General features: G+C 43.8%; 1 protein-coding gene across 12 annotated transcripts in view; it reads right to left on the reverse strand.

Annotated features, from left to right (window-relative positions):
* LOC119970168 (multiple PDZ domain protein) overlaps positions 1-15,582 on the reverse strand; it is a 416,554-nt gene that overhangs the window by 62,654 nt on the left and 338,318 nt on the right. For all 12 annotated transcript variants that reach the window (XM_038804325.1, XM_038804326.1, XM_038804336.1 and 9 more), the window contains 4 exons: positions 15,153-15,233; positions 12,738-12,830; positions 7,916-7,990; positions 1,211-1,391 (listed from right to left, as the gene is read on the reverse strand). In XM_038804325.1, coding sequence (XP_038660253.1) covers positions 1,211-1,391; positions 7,916-7,990; positions 12,738-12,830; positions 15,153-15,233 — 430 coding nt within the window. The remainder of the gene's footprint in view (positions 1-1,210; positions 1,392-7,915; positions 7,991-12,737; positions 12,831-15,152; positions 15,234-15,582) is intronic.

Consider the following 15,582-nt stretch of genomic DNA (forward strand, 5'->3'; position numbering starts at 1 on the left):
GCCGGCTGGCGCGAGTTGGCGCATGCGCGGGAGCGACAGCATGTGCTGGTGTCATCCCAGCGCATGTGCAGAGGGGTTCGTCTCCGCACCAGCAATGATGGACCAATACAGCCGCCGGTGCAGAGGAATAGAGTGCCCCCACGGCACAGACCCGCCCACGGATCGGTGGGCCCCAATCGCGGGCTGGGCCACCGTGGGGGGACCTCCCGGGGCCAGATTCCCCCCCCCCCCCCCACCGAGGCCGCCCACGCAGCCAGGTCCCACCGGTAAGTACCTACTCTAATGTACGCCGGCGGGACTGGCCGAAAACGGGCGACCACTCGGGCCATCGTGGGCTGGAGAATCGCCGGGGGGCGGGGGGGGGGGGGGGGGGGGGGGGGGCGGCGGTGGGCACTGCCAAATCCCCTGCGCTGGAGAATTCGGCAGCCGGCGGGGGTGGGATTCACGCCGTGCCCCGGTGATTCTTGAGCCCGGCGGGGGGGGGACGGAGAATCCCGCCCTAGATGTGCCTGGTCAGTCTAAAATGAGTATGCTGAGTGTACTTTTAAAAAATGATATCATGTATTGCATTTATTTGATATCATTTGTATATTTTGCCCCCCGCCAAACGACAATGTCAGAAGGAACCTATCGTCATTAATTACTATGGGAATCCGTGATCCATTTAAAGTCATTTCAGTTGAAGTTGAGATTTTGATGAAGGCAACCACAACTTCAAATGAGGACTTAATACATTTAAGACACAATATCACGGCGCCGAGGTCCCAAATTCCGGCTCTGGGTCACTGTCCGTGTGGAGTTTGCACATTCTTTCCGTGTTTGTGTGGGTTTTGCCCCCACAACTCGAAGATGTGCAGGGTAGGTGGATTGGCCACGCTAAATTGCCCCTTAATTGGAAAAATGAATTGGGTACGCTAAATTTATTTTAAAAATAAATGTAAACTGTCCGCAGGAGTTTCATAGGTGCATATTAAAAGATATCTGGCACTGAGCCAAATAAGGAGATATTAGGACAAGTGAACAAAGGTCTGGGAAACGGGATAGGTTTTAAGAGGCATCCCAAGTAGAAGAGAGAGGTAGAGAGAGTTAGGGTGGGAATTCCAGCGCTTAAGAGTCCAGACATTCGAAGGCACGGCTACCAATCGAGAGGCAAAGGAACAAAAGACCAGATTATACTTGAACAAAAAATATATCTAAGATTATTACTTACCCTTATTGATGGAATCAGTATCAGGTGAGACAGCAATATTGTGTACTGAAGAAGGCTGAATGCTTTTAGAATCTGATGAAGGAATGACAGTAGGTGGTGTCTGAGGTAGCTGTACATTCACATCATCCAAACTGATAGTTAGTTTCACAATGTTCTTTGCTTTCTTCAGCAAGTTTATAACCTAAGAAAATCCCATCAATGTATTAATTTTTAATGTAACAAATTTTTAAAAATTTGACATGTAGAAATAAAGATAGAAGAGAAAATTTGACTGTACTCAATCAAACCATGCTGGCAAAAAGACCATAATGTCTAATGTTAGATGCAATTCCATGATTGCGCAGCATTTGGTGTGCAATCCTGATTGTGCTAATTAGATGAATAATCAATTGACGGTGGTTCGAAATGTGGCTCACTTACACTTGTCAGATACTAGATATATTCCTATGCAGGGGCCAGTCCTCTGCAAACAAAAAGGAACATGACCAGATATTGCACCTTTTTTGAATGCTCTAAAGCATGGAGGACAATAGGTCCATACTGCATTTGCCACAGCAACTCCTTAACCATCTGAGCTGACCTGCCAAACAACCAGCAGCCCTTTTCTTATGCAGTATAAAGTGTTGATCCCTTTGAAATTTGGCATTCTTGTGTCTGTCTGACAAAAGGTTTTGACAGCACGTCTCTTCTTTTAGCAACACTTAAGCTCTGTCCCACCAAGTGGCTAATTGATGTGCATTGAAAATGAAATGTGATTACACAGTTCTAAACAAAAGTATGGAGTTACTTCATGGTTACGGAATATCATATAACAAGCTTAAAGCAGCATTCAATCTTTAATTTTAAGACCATAAGACACAGGAGTGGAAGTAAGGCCATTCGGCCCATCGAGTCCACTCCGCCATTCAATCATGGCTGATGGGCATTTCAACTCCACCTACCAGCATTCTCCCCGTAGCCCTTAATTCCTCGCGACATCAAGAATTTATCTATCTCTGCCTTGAAGCCACTTAGCGTCCCGGCCTCCACTGCACTCCGCGGCAATGAATTCCACAGGCCCACCACTCTCTGGCTGAAGAAATGTATCCGCATTTCTGTTCTGAATTTACCCCCTCTAATTCTAAGGCTGTGCCCACGGGTCCTCGTCTCCTCGCCTAACGGAAACAGTTTCTTTGCGTCCACCCTTTCTAAGCCATGTATTATCTTGTAAGTTTCTATTAGATCTCCCCTTAACCTTCTAAACTCCAATGAATACAATCCCAGGATCCTCAGCCGTTCACCATATGTTAGACCCGCCATTCCAGGGATCATCCGTGTGAATCTCCGCTGGACACGCTCCAGTGCCAGTATGTCCTTCCTGAGATGTGGGGCCCAAAACTGGACACAGTACTCCAAATGGGGCCTAACCAGAGCCTTATAAAGGCTCAGTAGCACATCGCTGCTTTTATATTCCAACCCTCTTGAGATAAATGACAATATTGCATTCGCTTTCTTAATCACAGATTCAACCTGCATGTTTACCTTTAGGGAATCCTCGACTAGCACTCCCAGATCCCTTTGTACTTTGGCATTATGAATTTTCTCACCGTTTAGAAAGTAGTCTATGCTTGGATTCTTTTTTCCAAAGTGCAAGACCTCACATTTTCTCACGTTGAATTGCATCAGCCATTTCCTGCACCACTCTCCCAAACTGTCTAGATCCTTCTGCAGCCTCCCCACTTCCTCAGCACTACCTACCTGACCACCTAACTTTGTATCATCGGCAAACTTCGCTAGAATGCCCCCAGTCCCTTCATCCAGATCATTAATATACATGATGAACAGCTGCGGCCCCAACACTGAACCCTGTGGGACACCGCTGGTCACCGGCTGCCATTCCGAAAAAGAAGCTTTTATCCCAACTCTCTGCCTTCTGTCAGACAGCCAATCCTCAACCCATGCCAGTAGCTCACCTCGAACACCATGGGCCCTCACCTTACTCAGCAGCCTCCTGTGTGGCACCTTATCAAAGGCCTTTTGGAAATCCAGATAGACCACATCCACTGGGTTTCCCTGGTCTAACCTACTTGTCACCTCCTCAAAGAATTCTAACAGGTTCGTCAGGCACGACCTCCCCTTACTAAATCCATGTTGACTTGTTCTAATCCGACCCTGCTCTTCCAAGAATTTAGAAATCTCATCCTTAACGATCGATTCTAGAATTTTACCAACAACCGAGGTTAGGCTAATTGGCCTATAATTTTCCATCTTTTGTCTTGATCCTTTCTTGAACAAGGGGGTTACAACAGCGATCTTCCAATCGTCCGGGACTTTCCCTGACTCCAGTGATTTTTGAAAGATCTCAACCAACGCTTCCGCTATTTCTTCAGCCACCTCCCTCAGAACTCTAGGGTGTAGCCCATCGGGGCCAGGAGATTTGTCAATTTTAAGACCTTTTAGCTTTTTTAGCACCATCTCTTTTGTAATGGCAACCATACTCAACTCAGCCCCCTGACCCTCTATAATTTTTGGGATATTACTCATGTCTTCCACTGTGAAGACAGACGCAAAGTACTTATTAAGTTCTCCAGCCATTTCCTCGTCTCCCATCACTAGCCTTCCGGAATCAGTTTGAATTGGCCCAATGTCTACTTTGGCCTGTCGTTTGTTTCTTATGTATTGAAAGAAACTTTTACTATCATTTCTTATATTACTGGCTAGCCTGCCTTCATATTTGATCCTCTCCTTCCTTATTTGTCTCTTTGTTAACCTCTGTTTGTTTTTGTAGCCTTCCCAATCTTCTGATTTCCCAGTGCTTTTGGCCACTTTATAGGATCTCTCTTTTCTTTGATACATTTCCTGACCTCCTTTGTCAGCCATGGCTGTCTAATCCCTCCCCGGATAATCTTTCTTTTCTTGGGGATGAACCTCTGTACAGTGTCCTCAATTATACATACAAACTCCTGCCATTTTTGCTCTGCTGTCTTCCCCACTAGGGTCTGCTTCCAGTCGATTTTTGCCAGTTCCTCTCTCATGCCCTCGTAATTACCTTTATTTAACTGTAACACCATTACATCCGATTTTGCCTTCTCTCTTTCAAACTGCAGACTGAACTCAACCATATTATGATCGCTGCTTCCTAAGTGTTCCCTTACTTTAAGATCTTTTATAAAGTCTGGTTCATTACATAGCACTAGGTCCAGAATAGCCTGCTCCCTTGTGGGCTCCATGACAAGCTGTTCCAAAAAGCCATCTTGTAAGCATTCCATGAATTCCTTTTCTTTGGATCCACTGGCTACGTTATTTACCCAATCCACCTGCATATTGAAGTCCCCCATGATCACCGTGACCTTGCCTTTCTGACATGCCTTTTCTATTTCCCGGTACATGTTGCGCCCCTGGTCCTGACCACTGTTGGTTTTTTTGCCTTTGTGGTTCCTCAATTCTACCCACACAGACTCCAAATCATCCGACCCTATGTCGTTTAGTGCCATAGATTTAATTTTGTTCTTAACTAACAAGGCAACCCCACCCCCTCGGCCCACCTCCCTGTCTTTTCGATAGGTTGTATATCCTTGGATGTTTAACTGCCAGTCCTGAACCCCCTGCAGCCATGTCTCTGTGATGCCTACCACATCATAATCATTCACGATGATCTGTGCCATTAGTGCCATTTTGATGACATCACACACCTACATCAGCTCAGAATAGTCATAACATATACAGTCAAACAAAATGAACAGGAATTTAAAGGTTACAATTTGATCTCTGAGGTTAAATTGTGGTAATAAGCTAGCCTGCTTTCTCTGAAATAAAATGACAGGAACCATAGAAAAGTGTAACAAGTTATTTCAGTCTGCATCTGAAAGAAAAAGGCAGACAAATGTTTAGATGGGCTCTTAACCAAAGTAGCTAAAATTAGTCCCTACAGATGCTGCCAGACCTGCTGAGATTTTCCAGCATTTTATCTTCTGGTTTCAGATTCCAGCATCTGCAGAAATTTGCTTTTATCCAGCTGAACTTTCTCTTTAAAATCCAAATTTATTTGATGATATCATTGTTTTGCCATCATTGCCACATTGTCATTGTTAAGTATACATAGGACTTGTGAACATCAATCACCTAGCAAAACTCTAAAAAAACTCAGTCATTGGGGAGAATTCTAACCATCAAAAATGGATAGGGTGTAAAGAACCTTTGGAAATCTGGGGCGGGATTCTCTGCTATCCGGCGGGATGGGCCGTACCGGTGCCGAGGAGGGGCGTGAACCACTCCGGCCTCGGGCCGCCCGGAAGATGTGGAATACTCCGCACCTTCAGGGGCTAGGCCGGTGCCGGCGGGTTGGCGCCACGCTATCCGGCGCCGAAGGGCCCCCGCCGGTCAGCGCAGGTTGGCGCACGTGTGGGAGCGCCAGCATGTACTGGCGTCATCCCAGCGCATGCGCAGTGGGGTTCTTCTCCGTGCTGGCCATGGCGGACCATTACAGTGGCCGGCGCGGAGGGAAAGAGTGCCCCCACGGCACAGGCCCGCCCGCGGATCGGTGGGCCCCAATCGCGGGCCAGATCACTCCGCGCCCCGCCGAGGACTCCGCAGGCTGCCCACAGAGCCAGGTCCCACCGGTATGGCCCAGGTGTAATATACACCGGCGGGACGGCTGAAAACGGGCGGCCACTTGGCCCATCGCGGGGTGGAGAATCGATGGGGGGGGGGGGGGGCTTCTGCCAATGGCCGCCCCCCCTGCGATTCTCCGCCAACGGCCCCCGACTGGCGCGACGTGGTTCCCGCCCACACCAAAAACTGGCGCCGGAGAATCCGGCAGCCAGCGCCAGGGCGGGATCCACGCTGCCCCCGGCAATTCTCCAGCCCAGCTGGGGGTTCGGAGAATCGACGGTGTTTAACCACACCAACAAAAAAAGCCAAAAGTTTGGTAAAATGGGTACGTTTTAAGCAGCATCTTAAAGGTGTCAAGAGTGGTGGAGAGGTTTGGGGTGGGAATTGCAGAGTTAAAGAAAAAAATTTACATAACAGAAAAGCAACTTGATGTGCATTGAAAATGAAAGAAAAGCAAATGCACTGCTAGTGGACCATATCACAGGAAACGTTATACTGAATATGAAGAGAAGAGTAGATTCATGCACGAGCGAGGCTTTGCAAGGTCTCAGATATTGGAACAATGCACAAATAGAACTGGTATGTTCTATATTCATCACAAACCAGATACTGCACTGCATAATTCAACTAACTGTCCACTATCCAAATGGAGGGATCAATGTGATTTCCTATTGCTTTCTTCAGTCAGTGGCTATGATCTGGATTCACTGCCACAGAGGGTGTGGTGGAGGTATATTCAATCATGGTTTCCATAAGGGAATTGAATAAGTACATGAAGAGAAAACATTTGCAGGGCGAAAAAAAGAACTAAGGAATTAGACATAGATATGGCAGGCTGAATGAGTGCCGTAACATTCTATAATTTATGATGTTCAATATTTGTCTATTATTTCACATATTATCGAGATTCATAGCTTTAATGATATGCATGCTATCTGGGATTCATACATACTGATTATAAGCTGTGAATGTACCAATTGGCTATAAGCTGTGAATGTACAATTGGCTATAAACTGTGAATGTACAATTGGCTATAAGCTGTGAATGTACAATTGGCTGTAAGCTGTGAATGTACAATTGGCTATAAGCTGTGAATGTACAATTGGCTATAAGCTGTGAATGTACAATTGGCTATAAGCTGTGAATGTACAATTGGCTATAAACTGTGACTGTACAATTGGCTATAAGCTGTGAATGTACAATTGGCTATAAGCTGTGAATGTACAATTGGCTATAAATTGTGACTGTACAATTGGCTATAAACTGTGAATGTACAATTGGCTATAAACTGTGAATGTACAATTGGCTATAAACTGTGAATGTACAATTGGCTATAAACTGTGCAATTGGCTATAAACTGTGAATGTACAATTGGCTATAAGCTGTGAATGTACAATTGGCTATAAGCTGTGAATGTACAATTGGCTATAAAATGTGAATGTACAATTGGCTATAAATTGTGACTGTACAATTGGCTATAAGCTGTGAATGTACAATTGGCTATAAGCTGTGAATGTACAATTGGCTATAAAATGTGAATGTACAATTGGCTATAAACTGTGAATGTACAATTGGCTATAAGCTGTGAATGTACAATTAACAATAAGGTGTAATTGTACAAGTGCATTAGAAAGCAGTTGTGAAACGCAACTGCTTTCGAAGCAGCCTGTTCAGGAATGCCATGACAGGGAGCTCGCAATTCAACTTGCAAACAGTAAATAACCCAAGCAGCACATGAATATGGAATTAGTAGCTCTCTTGGGTACCAATGACCACAACTATATTCAATGTGATCATGCGTACATCAATTCTGCAAACCAACACTGAAAAGAACCCAATTCAAGAGATGAGCTGAAATGATTTTAAACTGGGGGAAATCTTGAGGAAAAACCTTTGCCCGTGGAAGTAATTTTTCCAACTGAAGCCCCTCAAGCGACAGAAATTTATTTTTACCAACAATTTATCAAGAATTGAATATGGATACAAAATTAATTGGTACCCAAGCAAGGCCTTCTTTCAACAAATATTTATATTAGGAGGTGACCTATTAATGTGATGTATAGAAATAACTGCATTAAATAACAGATAAAATGCAATATTAAACAGATACTAAACCTTTTCAACAGGGTGACCCACAACAGGTTCATCATCCACTGCCAAGATACGATCTCCAACCTTAACCTTTCCATCCTGTGGAAACAAAGATCTATTAGACATTGACTAATAGAACAAATGCTGTGTCTTAAAAATAGGATTACATAGGAAATTACAAAGAAACTGACCCAACCATTTCAAGCCACTGTTCATATTCTGCTCAACCTTCCACCATCTATCTGTATATTAATCCATCGATATAATCCTCTATTTCCCATCTTTTTCATCTGCTTGCCTACAGTTTCCTAAAGTACATCATTCGTTATTATATTTTTAATTTCTCACCTGTAGTAGGGATTCCATTATTCTTCCCATCACCAATGATGACTAGCCTATAATTCCCTGGACAGGTTCTATTCTCCCTTGAAGATCAATGTTATGGTAGCTATTCACCAGTCCTCTGGCAATACATGTTTCTAACAAATTATTAAATATGTGTAATAATTTATCTGCTATCTCTTATCTAGAATTATTTAAAATGTGTGGATAAAATCCATCTTGTTCAGGGGTTTTAACTTCTTTGAATTTGACTAGTTATTTAATGGATCCTTTTTTAAAAAAGCACTTTTGGTTTCTCATTACTCAGCTCATCATCCAATGTCATGTTTGCCTGTTCGATCTCAACAACACCTTGTATTTCTTTTTAAAAATATATAAATTTAGAGTACCCAATTCATTTTTTCTAATTAAGGGGCAATTTAGCATGGCCAATCCACCTACCCTGCACATCTTTGGGTTGTGGGGGCGAAACTCACGCAAACACAGGGAGAATTTGGGCAGCAGGGTAGCATGGTGGTTAGCATAAATGCTTCACAGCTCCAGGGTCCCAGGTTCGATTCCCGGCTGGGTCACTGTCTGTGTGGAGTCTGCACGTCCTCCCCCTGTGTGCGTGGGTTTCCTCCGGGTGTTCCGGTTTCCTCCCACAGTCCAAAGATGTGCGTGTTAGGTGGATTGGCCATGCTAAATTGCCCGTAGTGTCCTAATAAAAGTAAGGTTAAGGGGGGGTTGTTGGGTTACGGGTATAGGGTGGATACGTGGGTTTGAGTGGGGTGATCATGGCTCGGCACAACATTGAGGGCCGAAGGGCCTGTTCTGTGCTGTACTGTTCTATGTTCTAATGTGCAATCTCCACATGGACAGCAACCCAGAGCCAGGATCGAACCTGGGACCTCGCCACCGTGCTGCCCTAACAACTTATATTTCTATAGTGCCTATAGCATAATGAAACATCTAAAGGTGCTTCACAGGAATTATGTAAAACAAAGTAAGACAGCAAGCCACTTAATGAGATGCGATAACAGGCGACCTAATTGATATTTACATTTCCTTGTTAAATATTAAAGCAAAGTAAATATTCAATATTTCTGCCTTCTCTCTATTATACTTATCCCTAAATGGCCCTATATCCGTCCTAACCTTCTCTTTTTTAATGAATGTGCCTACAAATTATTTGCTGTTTTCTTTCACGTTCCTTGATAATTTAATTTTATAGTTCTTCTTTGCCGTACTAGTTTTTTTTTCTTCTCTCCTAATCCCTTCATATTCTCTCTTATCATGCATTCCTCTGCATAAATTGGTAATAGTATTGGTCAAACCACGTCGGTCAGGGCAGCCTTGATGAGGGGTTCATAGAATATATCCACGATATTTTCTCGAATAGTATGTAAAGGAACCTACGAGGGAACAAGCGGTCCTAGATCCGGTCCTGTGTCATGAGACAGGAATAATGAATGATCTCATAGTTAGGGATCCTCTCGGAAGGAGTGATCAGAGTATGGTTGAATTTAAAATACAGATGGAGCGTGAGAAGGTAAAATCTAATACCAGTGCCTTGTACAATGGGATGAGGGAGAAATTAGCTATGGTAGATTGGGAGCAAAGACTTTATGGTAACTAAGGTAAACATTGGTCCTTTAGAGGATGAGAAGGGGAATTTAATAATGGAAAATTAGGAAATGGCTGAGGCACTGAACAGGCATTCTGTGTCAGTCTTCACAGTGGAAGACACAAATAACATGCCAATAATTGTTGGCAAAGAGGCTATGACAGGTGAGGACCTTGAAACGATCAGTATCACTAAGGAGTAGTGTTGGGCAAGTTAATGGGGCTAAAGGTAGACAAGTCTCCTGGCCCTGATGGAATGTATCCCAGGGTACTAAAAGAGGTGATGGGGAAATAGCAAATGCACTTGTGGTAATTTACTAAAACTCGCTGGACTCTAGGGCAGTTCTGGCAGATTGGGAAAAAGCAAATATGACACCACTGTTTCAAAAGGAGGCAGACAAAAGGCTGTAACTATAGGCCAGTTAGCTTAACTTCAGTAGTGGGGAAAATGCTTGAATTTGTTGTTAAGGAAGAAATAGTGAGACATCTGGATAGAAATTATCCTACTGGGCAGACGCAGCATGGGTTCATGGAGGCAGGTCATGTTTGACTAATTTAGTGGAATTCTTTGAGGATATTACGAATGCGGTGGACAACGGAGAATCTTGTGGATGTGGGGCATCTGGATTTCCAGAAGACATACGACAAGGTGCTGCACAATAGGCTGCTGTATAACATAAAGGTGCATGGCTTTACAGGTAATGCATTAGCATGGATAGAGGATTGATTAACTGACAGAAAGCAAAGAGTGGGGATAAATGGGTGTTTTTCTGGTGGGTGGTCAGTGGCTAGTGGTGTGCCTCAGGGATCAGTGTTGGGTTCGCAATTGTCCACAATTTACATAGATTATCTGGAGTTGGGGGCCAAGTGTAATGTGTCAAAATTCGCAGATTACACTGAAAGTCTGCAAAGGGATTATAGACAGTTTAAGTGAGTGGGCACGGGTGTGGCAGATGAGTTCAATGCTGATAAATGAGAGGTCATCCATTTTGGTAGGAATAACAACAAAATGGACTATTATTTAAATGATAAAAAATTGCAGCATGCTGCTGTGCAGAGGGACTTGGGTGTCCTTGTGCATGAAGGCAGCACGGTAGCATGGTGGTTAGCATAAATGCTTCACAGCTCCAGGGTCCCAGGTTCGACTCCCGGCTGGGTCACTGTCTGTGCGGAGTCTGCACGACCTCCCCGTGTGTGCATGGGTTTTCCTCCGGGTGCTCCGGTTTCCTCCCACAGTCCAAAGATGTGCAGGTTAGGTGGATTGGCCATGCTAAATTGCCCGTAGTGTCCTAAAAAGTAAGGTTAAGGGGGGGGGTTGTTGGGTTACGGGTATAGGGTGGATACGTGGGTTTGAGTAGGGTGATCATTGCTCGGCACAACATCGAGGGCCGAAGGGCCTGTTCTGTGCTGTACTGTTCTATGTTCTAATTGCAGATGCAGCAAGTAGTAAGAAAAATTGAATTTTGTCCTTCATTGCTAGAGGGATGGAGTTTCAAGGCAGGGAAGTTATGTTGCAGCTGTATAGGGTGCTGGTGAAGCTATACCTCGAGTACAGTGTACAGTTTTGGTCTCCTTACTTGAGAAAGGAAGTACTGGCACTAGAGGGTGTGCAGAGGAGATTCACTAGATTGATTCCGGAGTTGAGGGGATTAGCTTTTGAGGAGAGACTAAGTCCACAAAAAGAACAGCCATGATCTTATTGAATGGTGGAGCAGGCTTGAGGGACCGATGGCCGACTCCTGCTCCTAGTTCTTAGGTCTATGAACTTCATTCATGTCTCTTCCTTACTCTCAATTATTCCTTTATGCCTTTATATAACCATGGAGTCTCATTGGTGTTTACAAAAAATAATATATCCTTTATTTAAAAATCAAATTAGTTTACAACTACATATAGATATGTCGTATACATAAATATGCACATGTATATTGTTACAGAATACTGCAAGCAGCAATATTTCAAAATAAATAGCCCACACTGAAGAAACTATGTGTACAGAATGCTTGTTTATAAGTCGCCTTTCAGTCACAACTACCTGAGAAGTTTGTCTATGCAGTATTGCAATATACATTAATATATCCATCAGGGGCAGCACGGTGGCACAGTGGTTAGCATTGCTGCCTACGGCGCTGAGGACCTGGGTTGGAATCCCGGCCCTGGGTCACTGTACGTGTGGAATTTGCACATTCTCCCCGTGTCTGCGTAGGTTTCACCCCCACAACCCAAAGGGGCTGGTTTAGTTCACTGAGCTAAATCGCTGGCTTTTAAAGCAGACCAAGCAGGCCAGCAGCATGGTTCGATTCCCGTACCAGCTTCCCTGGACAGGCGCCGGAATGTGGCGACTAGGGGCTTTTCACAGTAACTTCATTGAAGCCTACTCGTGACAATAAGCGATTTTCAATTTTCAATTTCAATGTGCAGGGTAGGTGGATTGGCCACGCTAAATTGCCCCTTAATTGGAAAAAATAATTGGATACTCGAAATTAAAAAAAAATATATATATATCCATCAGTAAGTCAATAGTTATATATTTTTTAAGACAAACAAAATGTATTTTCAACTGAGTTAGGAAGTTGTGGGTTCAATACCCAATCCAGAGACTTTGAGCACAAAACCTGAGCTGACATCTATGTGTCCTACACAGAAAGTGCTGTTGGAGTCGATAAATGTTTCCATGGTAATATTTTGAATGAGGCCAGGGGAGCTTGCCAATGTTTCTCCCTTAATCAGCATCACTGAAGGCATCAGCATCTTGCTATTCTGAACTTGGTTGTACCATTTCATACATCAAAACTGGGTATATTTCAAAAGTACTTAATTATCTGCAAAGTGCTTTGGGCCCTCCTGAAATCATGAAGGGATCTATACAAATGTTAAATCTTATCTTCTTCTAACTTACCTTTGATGCTGTGCCATTTTCTGTTAGACTCTTAATAACCACACCATCATGTGTACTCTCTTCACTAATTGCAATTCCAAGTCCACCTTGATCCTAAACAAATAAAGAATAATCATGCTTCGTTTTCTGATTTATATATCTAGACAAATATACACACACATCAGTAGTACTATTAAAGACGACTATTAATTTCATGATAAATCGGTACAAAAGGACTGAGATTAATTAATCCAGGAAGGACACCGCAAAGTAATGGGAATGGTGAGTGGGAAATTTTTTGAATAGTAATACGGGGCAGACAATTCATTAACCAGCTGAAAAGGACTCGAAAATGAAGCAAAACATCCTGGAAAAATTCTCATCTGTTAGCAACAATAGATACAAATTGGAAATTCAATACATCTTGCATATTTCTCAGAGCAACAAGTGTAAGTTTTTTCAACGTGACCTTGCATTTAAAAGGATGTTCAGCATAAACGGATTTGACAGCAAGGCTCAAATAGCCAACTGGCAAAATAATTACCTGAATAAGAAAACAGTGTGGCAGCTGCAGATGTTACAAGACCAACATGTCACATCTTGGGACCCAAGATCAGTTCTGTTTATCATAGAATCCTTATCGTGCAGAAGGAAGCCATATGGCCTATCGAGTCTGCACCGACCCTTGGAAAAAGCACCCGACTTGGGATCCAATCTCACACCCTATCATGATAACCCAGTAGCCCCACCTAACCCATTGGATATTGAGAGACAATTGAACATGGCCAATCCACTTAACCCGCACATCTTTGGATTGTGGGAGGAAACTGGAGCTCCTGGAGGAAACCCATGCAGACATGAGGAGAATGGTACACGGGCAGCACAAGTGGATAGCACTGTGGCTTCACAGTGCCCGGCTCGCAGGTTCGAACAGGGCAGCATGGTAGCATGGTGGTTAGCATAAATGCTTCACAGCTCCAGGGTCCCAGGTTCGATTCCCGGCTGGGTCACTGTCTGTGTGGAGTCTGCACGTCCTCCCCGTGTGTGCGTGGGTTTCCTCCGGGTGCTCCGGTTTCCTCCCACAGTCCAAAGATGTGCGGGTTAGGTGGATTGGCCATGCTAAATTGCCCGTAGTGTCCTAAAAAAATGTAAGGTTAAGGGGGGATTGTTGGGTTACGGGTATAGGGTGGATATGTGGGTTTGAGTGGGGTGATCATTGTTCGGCACAACATCGAGGGCCGGAGGGCCTGTTCTGTGCTGTACTGTTCTAATCCAAACCCCGCTGGGTCACTTTCTGTGCGGAGTCTGCACATTCTCCCCGTGTCTGCGTGGGTTTCCTCCGGGTGCTCTGGTTTCCTCCCACAGTCCAAAGACATGCAGGTTAGGTGGATTGGTCATGATAAACTGCCCTTAGTGACCAAAAAGATTAGGAGGGGCTATTGGGTTGCGGGGATAGGGTGGAAGTGACGGCTTAAGTGGGTCGATACAGACTCGATCGGCCGAATGGCCTCCTTCAGCACTGTATGTTCTATGTTCCAACGTGCAAGCCCCACACAGTCAACCAAGGCCGGAATTGAACCTGGGGCCCTGGTGCTGTGAGGCAGCAGGGCTAACCATTGTGCCACCCATAAAATAAGTACTTTCAATGACAAAACAAAATGTAGGGTGGATTTTGGTGGGATGTTAAATTATTAAAATTCTCAAACCAGATCCCAACCAGCCCACTTGAGATTTCTCAGACCTTGGGAAGCCGGGTAGATAAAGGCAGTGATGACTAAGTGCTTTTCCAGTACTGCTTGTGGGCCAAGGCAGATGTGCGTCCTCTTGACTCACCTGGCTTACCTCCTTCCCTGCCCAACATTGGATCCCTCCCACCAACATGGGACCAGGAAGGTATCGGCGATCATCCCTCTGAAAAATCTGGACCTAACCCAAGCACGTTCCCACAAACACATCAGTTGGCCTCATTTCCTGCTCGATAGAGATCAAAACTAATCATCAGACTGCCTTCAGGACAGCAACATGCTTGCAACAAGAGATATTGAGTAAACATTCACAGCAACCCATCCTCCTGTGTTTTCTGGACAATCTCCATACCCTACTCACAATCAGCCCCAGCCCAGACTGCGGTGAGCCAGTTGTACATTTCAAAGCAATGCTTTGTACCAATTAGCCGGAAACATTACCATGTGCCTTACAATAACAGCTAAAATATAAATGTTTAATCATTGCTGCATAGGTCTGCTGGGCAGCAGTTTCCCTTGAAAATGGACAGAAGTAAACAGCAAGTTTCAAATGGCCCTTTTATATGAATAAAATACTCTTTGATTAAACATTTCCATATATTTCTTGTATATCCAATAATGTGGTTCTACAATATTTTTCTGATAAATGATCAGTTCCGAAGACAAAATAAATGTTTCTCAATAAACTTACCTTCGTAAGTAGCACATGCTGAATATTTTTAAATGAAGTCAGATCCTTTCCACTTTGGAATAATGATGTACCTGTCTCTTTCTTAAAAATAAAATTACAAAACATACTTTTAGCCAATAACAATTACCATTAATAAGAATAAAAGCTAGTAACAGCACCTTTAATATTCCACCAAACCCCACTTCTCAAAGCGGTAGTTGCTGCTTTGAATAGACAAAAAAATATTTTGTTTTAGCTGCCCTCAGGATTAAATCATTTCAATTCTGCTGGTTTGGCTCCTTCAGCCTCAATAGTCCAGACCTATTCTGCCAGTGACATTAACAACACTATTTAAGTCAACTTTTCTTCAATCATGAGAAATTTACAAAATAAATGTTTGTGTTATTATTATAACATCCTGACTTTAAATCTTCTAATAGGTGATTATAAA

The sequence above is a fragment of the Scyliorhinus canicula genome, chromosome 8 (genome assembly GCF_902713615.1).
Source record: "Scyliorhinus canicula chromosome 8, sScyCan1.1, whole genome shotgun sequence".
NCBI classification, from domain to species: Eukaryota; Metazoa; Chordata; class Chondrichthyes; order Carcharhiniformes; family Scyliorhinidae; genus Scyliorhinus; species Scyliorhinus canicula.